Below are 16,343 nucleotides of genomic sequence, written 5' to 3'. Positions count from 1 at the left end.
AGAATTTTAATAGACATGCTTTTTAGTGTATGGTATTACTGATATTTTTATTAGAACTTGAATAAGATCACAAGATCGAGTCGCAAACATAGCGCCTCAGCGAGACTTTCGACTCGGTTCGTTTCTGCTGGTATTAACTTTATAAATAAATAATTAGGTTAATCAGAAACAATTTAGAACACATCAAAAAATTGAGGAATGAAAGTTTAAAAGAGTATCAGAAAGAGCATTGATATTCTTCAAAAACAGGAGAGAATTTATATGGGATACAAATGAAGAGAAATCAAACAGAACTCTCTTGAACCAAACCAGATGCAACTTATGTTGCAGCCCTTACTGCATTCCGAAGCTTACTAAGGCTCTGCTGCATCTATAAGAAAAACAGCAGGTTTACTCTTTGCAGCGTAGCCATATTTCGAAGTGCTGTACTTCTTGTGTACACCAGTAAGTTTACCAGTTCCGGCATTCTTATGAAAAGTCGCCATAAGGTTTGCACATTCCCTACAAAACACATCCACCAACCAAATGAGTGTTAGAGATAGAACTTTACTCGGAAAAAATGTAGCGTGTTGCAGTTTGTACTTACAGAAGCTGGTTTTCCGGGTAGCTTGTATGTTTTTCGAGTGTCTTGCTCCATTGACTAAAACCGTTGAGAGCACATTGAGCAGTGTAGATAGCAGCAGCAGCTAATAAAGATGGTGGGAACTTCAGCATCTCACTCTCAACGAGGCAGAGTTCGATTGTGAAGAAGGATAGTAACTCCAACTAGTTCAAGTTCGAAAAAAGAAACGTTAGAAGTCGCTGACCATGAAATTATTTGAGTTGTGGACTTCGAAATTCCAAACTTAAGTTAGAATCAACCAACCGTTTTGTCGGATTTAGCAGCTTTTAAAAAGCGTCTCATGAAAACATACGGTGTTGGCACAGAGAGATTAAATTTTAAGGTATTGACCATCAGTTTCTCCTGTAGCCAATTAAAATGCAAACTACTTTTCATGAGCAACTTCAAATGAAAAGATTCATCGCTCTTTTAAACCAAAATCCTGGTTCTGTTTTTGTAGAGGTAGTATTATACCATATCGAGAACTTCTTTTCTGCAGTAAGCTCTGTCAGATATCAGTATAAGATCCTCCACAACAGGAACAGAAACTTCTTCGTATTTGCAAGCAAGGAGCATGGCAGTCACTCCAACAAGCTGCAGCTTCTTTCTCACAACCGACTGTAATGCTAAAAATCTATCGATGAGATTGACAGTTAGGTACAGCGTCTCCTCCATCAGTTCAAACTTGTAATGCACCTATTTGTAAAAGGTAAAATGTTGATAATACTAGTGTTTTCTTCTTATTTTTGAACAAGGACACAAAACTTGGAGCATATAAGAATTCAGTTTATTACCTCAATCAGCCAGTCAATAAGAATGCCTCTCATTCTTTCATTAATATCAGATTGGTTTTCCATGTAGTTTGATGGGACACAGCTTAAGCTCTGTAATCAAAATCACAGGATCGAAAGAACAAGACAAACGATAGAAGAAAGGGATATACATTAGTTGACCACACAAGTAAAATAGACTACCAGGTCCACCATCAATGCAAGAAACAATGGCCTGATGTATGCCATAGATTATAGCATAGAAACGAACAATACCTTTTCATAACAGGAGAGAACTTAAGATTTATCACACATTTTCTTGTTGATTTAACTTGTTTGATATTAGAAGATAGTAGTGATTTTCAAACAATCGGAGCCGGAAAGGAGCTCAGGTCTGAGCTGCCGCTTCTATTTCTTAAAAGTTTGCTATGGTCCAATACAATTTTTAAATTATAAATATAATCTCGCCCATTAAGATTTTTTGAATCTCAGTTTTGCTACCCTGGAACACTTCTAGCTCTCCACCAACAATCCAATAGAGATAATTTCACCACAATTTCTTGTCGAGCTCACTTAATTGATATTAAAAATATCACTAATTTCAAACAAATGGAGAGATATTTCACCTCTGTCTTCTTGTAATAAGCATATATATCATCAATATACTCAGCAACGGCAAGTGGATTCTTCTTATCACAACTGTCTATGTCAACCATCGTCTCCTCTTCATCAATGTCTTCCATTTCAATTTCCGCATCCTAAATTCAATTTAGAACATGAGAATAATCGAATTTACCGATAGCAAGTACCAAAATAAAAAGATATCATTACCATCTCATATATTTCTTCCAGCATCGCTTCTGTGTGCTGCACATACATTGGCACATCATCATCATCCACGGGTGTTTGGTCCACTTCATCAATAATAGTGTAGTCCTTTGATTGATTGATACTCACAACTGGTTGAATTGTTGGCCTGATTTCCTAAAATAAACCACAGTTCAATCAACAGGGGAACAGCTAAAATCTAACTTAATGGGACTCGATTCAATTCTTGTTGATTATATGAAATCATACCTCAGCTGATGGATGATCATATTTTCCAGCCAATTGTGCAGCAAACATTCTGAACAAGAACCAAGAATATGAATTAGAAAACTATTTCCTATAGCTAATTATTAGCATAATAATGTTTTTGATGATTAAATTTTCACTATTCAAGCTCTCTCCTTTTCTTAAAACCGAGAAAGACTCATACTCTGACCAAAAGAAAAAGTACAAGAGGAGATATCACGAACCTAGTGACGGGACGATGCAATGGAATGACAGGATTCTTATTTTCAGCAACATTTTTCCTAACAACATAAAGAATTGAAGATTAGATCAACAATGGAATTCAAATAAATATCTATTAAAAAAACATAAATAAACTTATCAAAATTAAGTTTTGTGAAAACCATACTCTGTCAAAACGCCTCTTTTGTGTACAGTACAAGGATAAGTAGGATCTCTTATGATATTCTTATTGATTGCACTCAACGCCCTCCTATTTGGCCCAACTCCTAGTCATCATAAAAAGGTTATTTTGATCAATTAACCCTATATGATTAAGGTTTAATGGAAAACAAGATCAAAGACTCCAATGCCTTCTCAAGTGAATAAAAAAGAGAATAAACAAGAATTAAGTAAGGGTTTTAAGTTTCTGAATTTGAGCTATGCTTTTTGAATATTCGAACTACCTTGAATGTTTGAGGGCCTGATTATACCCGGAAAATTCTCATCCGATCCACCCATCTTGATTTCTCTTTTAAATACAGTTTCTGCAGATTTATAAATTCAATCATGAACCCATCAAAGAAATCAAAAACCCATTGAAATTTCATCTGAAAAAATTGGAAAATTGGATCAGTAACAATCACCCAAGATTCAAGAACAGATTTAAAAAGAACCCAGATCATAAAATCAAAATTATGTCTTATCAATAATTTTTCTTGAACCTTCAAAGTAAGAAATTCCCAAAGAATTAGTCACAAATCCAGTTAAAGAACTCCTCCGGGAATCTCAAAGATTCAGCGAGAGACTATGAAGAAAAACCCATCTAATCAATCGGAAATCGGTATTAAAAAGTCCCTCGATTCAAATTCTGTGCGTGAACTCTTTTTTATCTTTTAATCCTTTGAATCAAAAGAGGAGATTTGGGGAGAACGTAAACAGCGGATATATGTCCGCACATACATATTTGAAACCAACGGCTAGTAAGTCATGGCCGTTGGATCAATGCTCACGTGGCTCCGCGATTGGGCCAACGGTCATTTTGTTCTCTTTCAAATATTTTTCCCATTAATTTAATTTTTTCCCCTTAAAAAAGTCTTCTTGTGCCAAGTGCCATTTTCTCTTGCTAACAAATGATTTATTACCAATTAAACCATGTACTTATTTATTTTAAACAATAATAATTTATTCTTCCATAATTACTCAAATATAAATATATAATAAGAATAATAATATTTAAAATTAGAGTATGTCTTTTTTAAGACGGTCTCACGAATATTTATCTGTGAGACGGATCAACCCTACCAATATTCACAATAAAAAGTAATATTTTTTCATGGATAATCCAAATAAGAGATCCGTATCACAAAATACGACCCATGAGACCATCTCACACAAGTTTTTGCTTTAAAATTAAATATTATTTGTGATTTATGATATCACAGAAAAACCAAAAACTTTGAATGCTTGATGTCATTCATCTCGGGGCATTTTTAGGGCCACAAATTTGCCATTTTAAAATCCCATAAAGATTATAAAAAAAAAAAGAAAGAAAATAGTTTCTTTCTGATTATAATCGTGAATTTCAATAATTTTTTCTCTCGTTTATATCCTATATTTTGTAATTTTTATGCATGCTACTACCTCGTTACATCAACATCGAGTTATACGCATAAGTTGAATTATTCGAAATTTAGAATACATTTGAAATCGAAATGAGATACTTGGGTGATCAAATTTCCCTTTCACTTGAGTTTTGATACACAAGATTCATTTAACCTTTTATATTGTCCCAACTAATATGCTAAACATCAAAAAAAAAAAAAAAAACAGGAAATTGATTAGGGACACAAGTGAATCTACTAGGAAAAAGTTTCTCTGTCAAAGGCAAATGATATTTGATTTTGAAATGATAGCATGGAGCGAGGATGCTGCTGCCTTTACCTTATTTTCTTTCTTTTGGAGCTTAAAAGTCATATGTTGATGTTCGACATGAAATATATTCGAAATCTCGATCCGTTTTAATAAAATAATATAGTGATTTGGAATTTTTTGATAAAACAGATACAGTCGTCCATTTTCGAACGAAAAAATTATATTTTTTTTTATATTTTTTAATATAAAATTATTAAATACTATTAATTATATTTATATATATATAATTAAAATTTAGTATTTTGTAGAAAAAAATTGACACATAATACTATTGATGAGTATCACGTTTTAGTTAATTAAGTATTAATTTCGGGATAATTACATCAAAAAATTGATCAAAAGAAATGTAAATAACCTAATTGCTAATATTTAGCTCTAAAAAGTGGTTCATTTGCATTTCAAGTTCATCTCAATTTGTAAGTATCATTCATTTTTTTCGTTCAAAGAAAATGAATTTTAGCTCCAAAAAGCTCAACACTTTTCATTATATTTGGAGGTGATCACTGACTTGAACGTCAGAATAACCCGCAATGCTTATAACATTTGTTCGTGAAGCAGGTAAAAACTCCAAGGAGTTTACTTACTGGATCTTGGATCTATTAGCTAGACATTTGTAGCACGAGACCATTCAAGTATTTGATCTCTTGATTTGGTGGACTAACTCAGTCCAATCTTTTCAGGTAATCAATTTTCACTGACATCAACTATTTTTTAATATAATATCTAAAATTAGGGGTTAAACTCATCTTAGTCACATCTTCATTTCTATCTTTCAAAATTATTATAATCCCTACAATTTTTCCATAATATCTCGATAAAAAACTCCAAAATTAAAATATGTAGTTTTTCATAAACACACTGTCATTTTTTTCTCCATCTCTCTCATCAAGCAATGCACTGGTTATACACATTTTTCTTATGCTAATTACACTTCGAAACAAATTGCATAGTATTTCAGATTTTGTTATTGATAAGGCCAAATATTGAAAAGATTTTAGGGATTTGATTTAATAATATTTGTCATTATCTAAACTTTTTATCCTAATTATATGCTTAATTTAATTAATAATTGTAGATTTGAATAAAAAGTGAAAAGTGTTTAAATTGAGAGAGAATATTAATTTACTAGATTTCAAAGAGAACAAAATATCAGAAGAAAGGAAATTAAATACTCTTATATTCTATTCCTTGATGATATTGAAATCTTGGAAAAATCTATGTAAATCTTTATAAATATCTTATTTACACTTTCTTTACTGGACATGGGCTTAAAAAGGAAAGGAAGGAGGAGGCTCATTAAGAAGAATAAAAGGGCAGAAGCGTACAAAAGAAGGGAGGGCTGCCATAACAGAAGCACAGAAGGAGACGAAATAGCAGAACAGCGCGGAAGAAAGAAAAGAAGGGAGGAAGAAGGAAGGCAAAACCAGCGAGGAATTCCTCACACACGCTACAAATCACAGAGAATCTCTTTCCATTCCTTCTTAATCATGTTTTCTCTATTGACTTTAAACAGAGACTTACACTTTTATTTTAAGTTTATGGAGTAGATTTTTATAGACTAAGGCCATGATAGGGTCGAGACATATTATTTTTGATGTTTTGAGTTTAATTCAATTATATTATTTATTTTATTCATTGATTGATGTCGTTTATCACCTGTTCTTTTAATCTGACCAATTAAATAGAATATTTGTTGGTTAATCTAAAACCGGAAGGCGATAGATTAATATTTGCTTCACACATCAATCAACACATGGTTAAATTGACTAGAAATAGTATTCGATTTCAGTGTGCGACTTTAGGTTGAAAAACTGGAATTTCACAGCGATCTAATGCGGTTAAATCTAATTAAATTCAGTTAGGAATAATTGGACTGTTAGATTTAATTAGGTTTATTAATTCGAGAAATCGTTTAATAAATAATTTTGAGAATTTCGTCGTGAATTAAATAATTAATTTATTGAATATGAATTTGACACGTAGATTATAAATTGTCTCGGTACCGTTGTGCGCCTTAGTCGTTTTTAAATAATTTGAATTTTCGTCTAAATTAATAGTTTGGATTAGTTTTGCTTTAGTTAATTTATTTAAATCGTGTTATTTAGTTTTAATTAATTTATCTCCCATCATTTGAATTTTATTAGCCTGAATTAGGAAAAATAATTCATATTCTAGTAATTAAACATCGATCTCTGTGGGTACGATACCTGGACTCATCTCCAAATACTATTACTTGACATAGTCCGCTTGCTAGATTTATTCCCAACCGAAATCGTCGGTCAAGTTTTTGGCGCCGTTGCCGGGGATTGAATTGTTTAATATTAGGATTTATTATTTTCTTGAGATCAGGTTTTTATTTAATTTTGTTGATTCTACGCATATTCGTACGTTTAAAGTTTGTTTATTTATTTTCAGGGATTATCTTACTGTGCATGAGCCGTGTTAGAGGAGAGACAGAATTAGAGCCGTTTGATCCAGAGATTGAGAATACTTTTCGACGGAGACGTAGAGCACAAAGGGAGAAATCCTCAGACTTTGACGTGGAAGAACAATTAAAACAAGAGGAGAAAGTTGAAACAGCAGGGATGGAAGTAATAGACAACGAGGAAGATGATCGCACTGTCTATGATCTTACTAGACAGACTACTGGAGGTTATGGTTCTAGTATCACTCGCCCTACTGTGGAAGCAAATAATTTTGAGTTGAAGCCATCCATCATTCAAATGATACAATATCAAGTGAGATTTGGAGGATCGCAGACCGAGGATCCTAATGCACATCTGGAGGGATTTCTATCTATCTGTGACACAATCAAGTTCAATGGAGTGAGCACGGATGCCATAAGATTGAGACTATTCCCCTTCTCTTTGCATGGTGAAGCAGCAGAATGGCTTAGAGATCTACCAGCTGGTTCTATTACTACATGGAATGGTTTGGTGGAAATGTTCATGAATCAATATTTTCCACCCACCAAGCTAGCACAACTGCGTATGGATATATCATCTTTTCGCCAGAAGGATGGGGAGACATTACATACAGCTTGGGGAAGATTTAGAAAGATGTTGAGGAGGTGTCCTCAACATGGTTTCTCTTCATCTGAACAAGTTCAGATTTTCTATAACGGAGTAGATCCTTCTGTGCGTTCCATGCTAGATGCGGCAGCCAATGGTAGCTTATACAGGAAGACTCCACGAGTTGCACTTGAAATAATTTCAAATATGGCTGAAAATAGTGCGGGTTGGACAGATATTAAACGAGAAAAGAAGGCTGGAGTTCTTGAAATGGATGTGTTGAATGCACTTACTGCTAAGATTGATGGGTTGGCCCATCAATTCTCTCAGCTGAAATCAAATCAAGCAAATCAGGTCCAAGGAATAGTCATCGAGGAACGACCCATTTTTGATGAAGAAGCAGTGAATTTTGTGGGGAATCAATGGAGACAACAATCAAATCCATACAGTTCCACATACAATCCAGGATGGAAGCATCACCCTAATTTGTCTTGGAAGAATACGGAGAATTCCCTTAATCCAACACATATTCCTCCACTGCCAATTCCTCAACAAGTGAGACAACAAGGATTATTGGTATCCTGCAGCACCTCCAGGATTCAAGCAAGAAGATCAACGACCAATTTATGAGGATTTTATGATAAAACATATTGTGGGAATGGAGACGAGACTGCAGAATCATGATGCTATCTTACGAAGGTTGGATGCTCAAATGGGTCAAATAGCCAATCAATTAGCAAATCGACCCCTTGGAACACTACCAAGTGATACTGAGAAAAAAATCCGAAAGGAGTGAATGCAGTGAGTACAATGATCAAGGCCGAGGAAGAGGAACCAAAGAGGCAGAATTCTACAGATATGGAGGCAAAGAATGATGGAGGAATGAAACCAAAAATGGAAGATGCTAAGGAACAGAACACTCAGACTACACGGAAGACAGGTAAGAAAGGTAAGGAGTTTGATTCTAATGATAATATTAATATTAATACACTTCCTTTTCCTCAAAGAGCAAGGCAACTACAATTGGATCAACAATTTTCGAAATTTCTTGAAGTTTTTAAGAAATTGCACATAAATATTTCTTTTGTAGAGGCTTTGGCTCAAATGCCTTCTTATGCTAAATTCTTGAAAGATATTTTGACTAAAAAGAGGAAACTTGTTGATTTTGAAACTGTTAAGCTTTCTGAGGAATGTTAAGCTATTTTGCAAAATAAATTACCTCCAAAGCTTAAGGATCCAGGTAGTTTCTCCATTCCTTGCACTATAAGTAATTCTAATTTCAACAAAGCATTGTGTGATCTTGGTGCTAGCATAAATCTTATGCCTTATTCATGCTTTGAGAAATTGGAGATTGGAGAAGTTAAACCAACCACTATTTCCCTTCAACTTGCTGATAGGTCTATTAAATATCCTAGAGGGGTTATAGAGGATGTTTTGGTTTAAGCTGATAAATTTATATTTCCAGTTGATTTTGTTGTGCTAGACATGGAGGAGGATCGTGAGATCCCCCTTATATTAGGCAGTCCTTTCTTAGCTACTGGAAGAGCTCTCATAGATGTGCAAAAAGGTGAGTTAGTTTTGAGGTTGAATGATGAGAAGGTAACTTTTAATGTCTTTCGTAGTATGAAATATCCTGGATCTTCTGATTGTTATAGAATAGATGCTATTGATGATATTGTTGAGTGTAGTGTGCAGGATACTTTGATTGAAGACCCACTGGAAAAGCTTTTGGTGAACCCAAAGTCCACGGAATCAGACAGAGAAGAGGTGGAGGAATGTATGAACTATTTGGAGGGATCAAAGCCTTTGCCAAGATCGTTGAATTCGAAGATTGGGGAGCTGGGGCATATTCCAAAATCACTTAAATCTTCCATAGAAGAAGCCCCATTCCTCGAACTCAAACCACTTCCTCCTCATTTAAAATATTTATTTTTGAAGGAAGAACATAAACTGCCAGTAATTGTTTCTTCTTCCTTGACAGGTGATGAGGAAGATAAGCTCTTGAGAGTGCTGAAGGATCACATATATGCCATTGGATGGAGCATAGTTGACATCAAGGGAATAAATCCATCCATGTGCATGCACAAAATTTTAATGGAGAAGGAGCACTCTCCCACCACTCAACCACAAAGGAGATTGAATCCAGCTATGCAAGAGGTCGTCAAAAAGGAGGTAATCAAACTCCTTGATGCAGGTATGATCTTTCCTATATCCGATAGCAAGTGGGTAAGTCCTGTGCATGTTGTTCCTAAGAAAGGGGGAATCACTGTTGTTGAAAATGAAAATAACGAATTAATCCCCAATAGAACTGTGACTGTGTGGCATGTTTGTATTGATTATCGCAAATTGAATGATGCCACAAGAAAAGATCACTTCCCCTTACCTTTTGTTGATCAAATGTTAGAGCGTTTGGCAAGTCATGCTTTCTATTGTTTTTTAGATGGTTATTCTGGATATATGCAAATCCCCATAGACCCCGAAGATCAACATAAGACAACTTTTACTTGTCCATACGGTACATTTGCTTATAAAAGAATGCCATTTGGTTTGTGTAATGCTCCTGCTACTTTTCAACGTTGTATGATGTCGATTTTTCATAATATGGTTGAAAAGTATATTGAGGTCTTCATGGATGACTTTTCTGTTTTTGGTTCTTCTTTCGACTCGTACTTGGTTAATTTGTCAAAAGTGCTAAAGAGATGTGAAGAAACAAATCTTGTACTTAACTGGGAGAAATGTCACTTCATGGTAAGGGAAGGAATTGTCCTTGGTCACAAAATTTCTGAAAAAGGTATTGAAGTGAATAGAGCTAAGGTAGAGATAATAGAAAAGCTTCCTCCTCCTACTAATGTCAAAGGAATTCGTAGCTTTATTGGGCATGCAGGTTTTTATAGGCGATTTATCAAGGATTTCTCGAATATTACTAAGCCTTTAACTAATTTGCTAATGAAAGATGTTCCTTTTGTTTTTTCTGAGGATTGTTTACAAGCTTTTCAGGTATTAAAGCAAAAGTTGACCACCACGCCGATCATTGTCGCACCAATTGGAATCTACCTTTTGAACTCATGTGTGACGCAAGTGATATTGCTTTAGGGGCTGTTTTGGGGCAAAAGAGAAATAAATGCTTGCATGTAATCTACTATGCAAGCATGACACTTTCAGGAGCTCAATTAAACTATGCTACTACAGAAAAAGAGTTGCTGGCTGTTGTGTTTGCTTTAGACAAGTTTCGGCCATACCTTGTAGGGAGTAAAGTGATAGTCCACACGGATCATTCAGCTTTAAAATATCTCTTAAACAAGAAGGATGCCAAGCCAAGATTGATAAGATGGATCCTTCTACTGCAAGAATTTGACATAGAGATCGTGGATCGAAAGGGGACTGAAAACCAAGTTGTTGATCATCTATCGAGATTGGAGAAGCCCGAGGAAGGTAAGTATGTAATTAGAGATAAATTCCCTGACGAGAAACTTTATGTCATCTCTAATTTACCATGGTATGCTGATTTTGTCAATTATTTATCATGCAAATTTATTCCTTCTCATCTAACATATCAGCAGAAAAAGAAGTTCTTTTCAGATTTAAAATATTATCTTTGGGAAGATCCTCTTTTGTTTAGAATTTGTGCAGATGACATTATTCGTAGGTATATTCCAGCGGAAGAGGTAAGTTCTATACTTGCTCATTCTCATAGTGGTCCAACTGGAGGACATTTTGGGGCAAGTAAAACGGCCACAAAAATCCTTCAAGCTGGATTCTACTGGCCCACACTGTTCAAGGATGCACACACTTATGTTTTGAATTGCAATGAATGCCAACGTGTTGATAATATTTCAAGGAGACACGAAATGCCATTGAATAATATTTTAGTATGTGAATTGTTTGATGTGTGGGGAATTGATTTCATGGGGCCATTTCCAGATTCCTTAGGAAATAAATATATTTTGGTGGCTGTGGATTACGTATCCAAGTGGGTGGAAGCAAGTGCTTGTAGAACCAATGACTCTAAGGTTGTGATCCAATTTTTAAAGAAAATATTTTTGCAAGATTTGGCACACCTAGAGCCATTATTAGCGATGGGGGAAACACTTTTGTAATCGTTATTTTGAGTCTTTGTTAACTAAGTATGGGGTCACGCACAAGGTGGCAACACCTTATCATCCTCAAACTAGTGGTCAAGTAGAAGTGTTAAATAGGGAGATTAAGAAAATTCTTGAGAAGACCGTTGGATCTTCGAGGAAGGAATGAGCTAGTAAATTGGATGATGCGTTGTGGGCATATAGAACAGCATTCAAAACCCCTATAGGAACTTTCCATTTTCGTTTGGTCTATGGAAAAGCTTGTCACCTTCCTGTTGAACTAGAGCATAGGGCATTATGGGCTACTAAATTTTTGAACTTTGATGTGCAAGCTACAGGTTATCATCGTCTTCTACAACTCAATGAGCTGGAGGAATTTAGTCTTGATGCATATGAGAATGCAAAAATCTACAAGGAAAAGACAAAGAAGTGGCATGATGCAAGGATTGTGCACAGGGAATTTGAGTCTGGACAAAAAGTTCTTCTTTATAACTCTCGTTTGAAACTCATGCAAGGTAAACTTCGCTCCAAATGGTCCTGGGCCTTTTACTGTCACTGAAGTTTTTCCCTTTGGTGTTGTAGAAATCCTGTGGAGATTCTGGAAATCCCTTTAAGGTGAATGGACATCGACTGAAAATTTTTCATGAAGGAATTGTGGAGCAAGAGGAGCCGAGTACTCCTTTGCACGATCCAACCTAATCTATAAAGGGAGTTGTCTAGCTATAGACAAGAAATTTAGCGCTTGCTGGGAGGCAACCCAGTGATTTATTTTATTTCGTTTCATTTTATTTTTTATTTTTTTACTTTTTCATTCTATTAGGTTAATCCTCTGTGATTTTGGTGTGTGTAGGGAATATTGAAATGAAGTAAGATGACTTAGACTCTGGAAAAGCTAAACTGTTGAAATAAGAGATTACCAGCACTGAGGAATTCTACCATCCCCATGTTGTACTCCATGGATATTAAAACACATTGCCAGGGAAGTGTTCTCTTACTATTCTACATCCAAACTCTTTATCCTTTTTGAATGGCATGACACTGAGGACAGTGTAAATCTAAAGTGTGGGGGGAGATTTGATTTGTGTTTGTTTCACGTCACCACACTTAGCATGTGCTTCAATGTGTAATCCTCGAGCATGATTTTTTTTTTTTTTGGTTATTCTTTGAGAAACCGCACTAGTGATTACATGACACACTAATTGACTTTCTAGATTTTTGAACACTCAAGAAATTACATCACACGTAGAATTGATTGAGATGAGCTGTAGTTGTAGCCGAAGGATTTGAGCACAAACTAGTTTTGTATCATGTTTTGAGACATCATCTATGTACTTTGAGTCATACTTATATGAATTAATTGTGAATTAGCAAGAGGCGAGCTCATGAAAAAAAAAATGAAAAAAAAAAGAGAAAGAAAAGAAACAATCTAGAACTTGTCTGATTATCTTTCGAGGCGAAAATACGGATGAGAATAACTTAGGGATGATTTAGGCGATCCTTGGACCGTTTGAGCCTTTCGAGCCTACATAATCCATCATTCAAATCCCTAGTATCCCCTTTTGAGCCTAATAAATCGAATGGAGTGTGTCAAAGACATACAATTAGCCATCATTTGTATTCCTTCAAAAGCCCACATCAACTACCCAATTTAGCTCATACACTATTCCTCTACCTTAATTTTGAGAGAAATAAACCCCTTTAGTGCTTTAAAATTTTCAATAACTCTTGTGTGCTGATTGATAAGAAAAATTGGAGGAGTTTGAAAAAAAAAATCATGAAGAATGAGAAAGGAGTTGATGAAAAGATATATATAATTATAAAAAAAGGAGGATTGAACGTTGTATGATGTGGTGATTGAAAAAACCTAAAAGAGAATGTTGTTGAAGATCGAAAAAAATATGGGGGAATATGAATGAAAGTACAAGGAATATGAAAAAGTTAGGTGGATGAATGTTGAAATTCCATAAGGGAAGGAAGATAAGAGATGAAAGAGTGCGCTATATGATTAAATTGTTTATTTTATCTCATTTTGAATATCCCTACCTTTATTGTAGCCGTGAGCCGTGGCCTAACGTTATAAGCTTAAAAAGACCTATTGACCGGGTCATATTCTTCCAACATTTAGTGGAGAAAGATATGAAAGATAAGCTTATGGAGAGTTTCTTTATATGAAAAAAAAATCAGAAAATATGAGTACTCCTTGAACTAAAAAACCTTTGAGGGATATGAGTTTTGACTTCCACACTACACACGTCTCGTTATCTTGATCTTTTCTAGTGAATGCTTGAGTTTTAAAGTTGCAACGAAAGTGAATTTTACGATTTTCAAAGTGTGATCTTTTGATTGAGTGTGACGGAATTTGGTATGTTGAAAAGTGTTGATTGTGTCATTTTGTGTGGTGAATCATTGAATATTCCTTCATAATATTTGTATTCTTTTGATTTGCTCGAGGACGAACAAAGGCTAAAGTGTGAGGGGATTGATAAGGCCAAATCTTGAAAAGATTTTAAGGATTTGATTTAATAATATTTGCCCTTATCTAGACTTTTTATCCTAATTATGTGCTTAATTTAATTAATAATTGTAGATTTGAATAAAAAGTGAAAAGTGTTTAAATTGAGAGAGAATATTAATTTACTAGATTTCAAAGAGAACAAAATATCAGAAGAAAGGAAATTAAATACTCTTATATTCTATTCCTTGATGATATTGAAATCTTGGAAAAATCTATGTAAATCTTTATAAATATCTTATTTACACTTTCTTTACTGGACATGGGCTTAAAAAGGAAAGGAAGGAGGAGGCCCATTAAGAAGAATAAAATGGCAGAAGCGTACAAAAGAAGGGAGGGCTGCCATAACAGAAGCACAGAAGGAGACGAAATAGCAGAACAGCGCGGAAGAAAGAAAAGAAGGGAGGAAGAAGGAAGGCAAAACCAGCGAGGAATTCCTCACACACGCTACAAATCACAGAGAATCTCTTTCCATTCCTTCTTAATCATGTTTTCTCCTATTGACTTTAAACAGAGACTTACACTTTTATTTTAAGTTTATGGAGTAGATTTTTATAGACTAAGGCCATGATAGGGTCGAGACATATTATTTTTGATGTTTTGAGTTTAATTCAATTATATTATTTATTTTATTCATTGATTGATGTCGTTTATCATCTGTTCTTTTAATCTGGCCAATTAAATAGAATATTTGTTGGTTAATCTAAAACCGGAAGGCGATAGATTAATATTTGCTTCACACATCAATCAACACATGGTTAAATTGACTAGAAATAGTATTCGATTTCAGTGTGCGACTTTAGGTTGAAAAACTGGAATTTCACAGCGATCTAATGCGGTTAAATCTAATTAAATTCAGTTAGGAATAATTGGACTGTTAGATTTAATTAGGTTTATTAATTCGAGGAATCGTTTAATAAATAATTTTGAGAATTCCGTCGTGAATTAAATAATTAATTTATTGAATATGAATTTGACACGTAGATTATAAATTGTCTCGGTACCGTTGTGCGCCTTAGTCGTTTTTAAATAATTTGAATTTTCGTCTAAATTAATAGTTTGGATTAGTTGTGCTTTAGTTAATTTATTTAAATCGTGTTATTTAGCTTTAATTAATTTATCTCCATCATTTGAATTTTATTAGTCTGAATTAGGAAAAATAATTCATATTCTAGTAATTAAACATCGATCTCTGTGGGTACGATACCTGGACTCATCTCCAAATACTATTACTTGACATAGTCCGCTTGCTAGATTTATTCCCAACCGAAATCGTCGGTCAGTTATCAAACATAATTTTGAATTTACTACAGATTTCTACTTGCAATTTTTTAATTGAAGAGAGCTAAAAATCCAACCAAAAGAGCTAAAAGTCTCTGTGTCGATGTATACGTCAAGCAATCAATTTTTTTTAAAAAAATATTTTTCCTACAATATGGGTTGGGGAATTGTTGTCATTAAGGTTTATTCTATAGTCTCTCTCCCGACCAATAGATGATGAGTAGGTCTTGTGAGACAATCTCACGAATATTTATCTATGAGACGGGTCAACCATACCGATATTCACAATAAAATGTAATACTTTTAGCATAAAAGTAATATTTTCATAAATAACCCAAATAAGAGATTCGTCGCACAAAATACGACTCGTGAGACCGTCTCACACAAGTTTTTACCATATATGATTATGTCACATCAACCAAAAGACTAATAAGAATCAATTTTGAGTTATTTTATCTTAGGTTTATTTCGACAAGTCCTAAAAAAAATTCAGATAAAATTTTAAAATAAATAGACATTTGAGTCATGACGATAAATGTACAATCATCACGTATAATTTTCACGAAGCAAGAATCCTCAAAATATTATTAGCAATCTAACTAAAACTAAACAAGATAAAAAGCTTGAAAGATGAAAGGTCGGATAACAAGCAAACATGACAGCTTCAACCAAAAAAAAATCCCAATTCATTAATGTATATATGTGTGAAAATTAAGTTGTTCATATATATGTTACTAGCGAGAGTATTGAATAATATAATAGAGAAATCAGATATCATAAATATGTATTTTAAGTGGGCGATGATATTGCTCGTATTCATAATATCTTCAAGCAAATGTACAATCCCGACATCGTCCCAACCATCCTATCCTATGGGGGACT

The 16,343-nt window shown here is 34.3% G+C and overlaps 1 protein-coding gene across 1 annotated transcript; it reads right to left on the bottom strand.

Annotated features, from left to right (window-relative positions):
- Positions 1–90: 90 nt before the first annotated feature.
- On the bottom strand, positions 91–3,564 carry LOC142551405 (cyclin-B2-3-like). Its single transcript, XM_075660631.1, has 12 exons — positions 3,369–3,564; positions 3,111–3,191; positions 2,834–2,933; positions 2,670–2,726; positions 2,449–2,497; positions 2,203–2,355; positions 1,998–2,129; positions 1,396–1,485; positions 1,076–1,297; positions 866–964; positions 587–765; positions 91–501 (listed from the first exon to the last, which is right to left on the bottom strand). Exons 2-12 carry the CDS (start codon positions 3,163–3,165, stop codon positions 354–356), a joined length of 1,284 nt encoding a protein of 427 aa, XP_075516746.1. The 5' UTR covers positions 3,166–3,191; positions 3,369–3,564; the 3' UTR covers positions 91–353.
- Between the last annotated feature and the right edge of the window lie 12,779 nt (positions 3,565–16,343).

Source organism: Primulina tabacum, chromosome 7, assembly GCF_025594145.1.
Source record: "Primulina tabacum isolate GXHZ01 chromosome 7, ASM2559414v2, whole genome shotgun sequence".
Lineage (NCBI taxonomy): Eukaryota > Viridiplantae > Streptophyta > Magnoliopsida > Lamiales > Gesneriaceae > Primulina > Primulina tabacum.
Note: the sequence above shows the minus strand (reverse complement) of the source record. Positions and strands in the feature narration are given on the sequence as shown.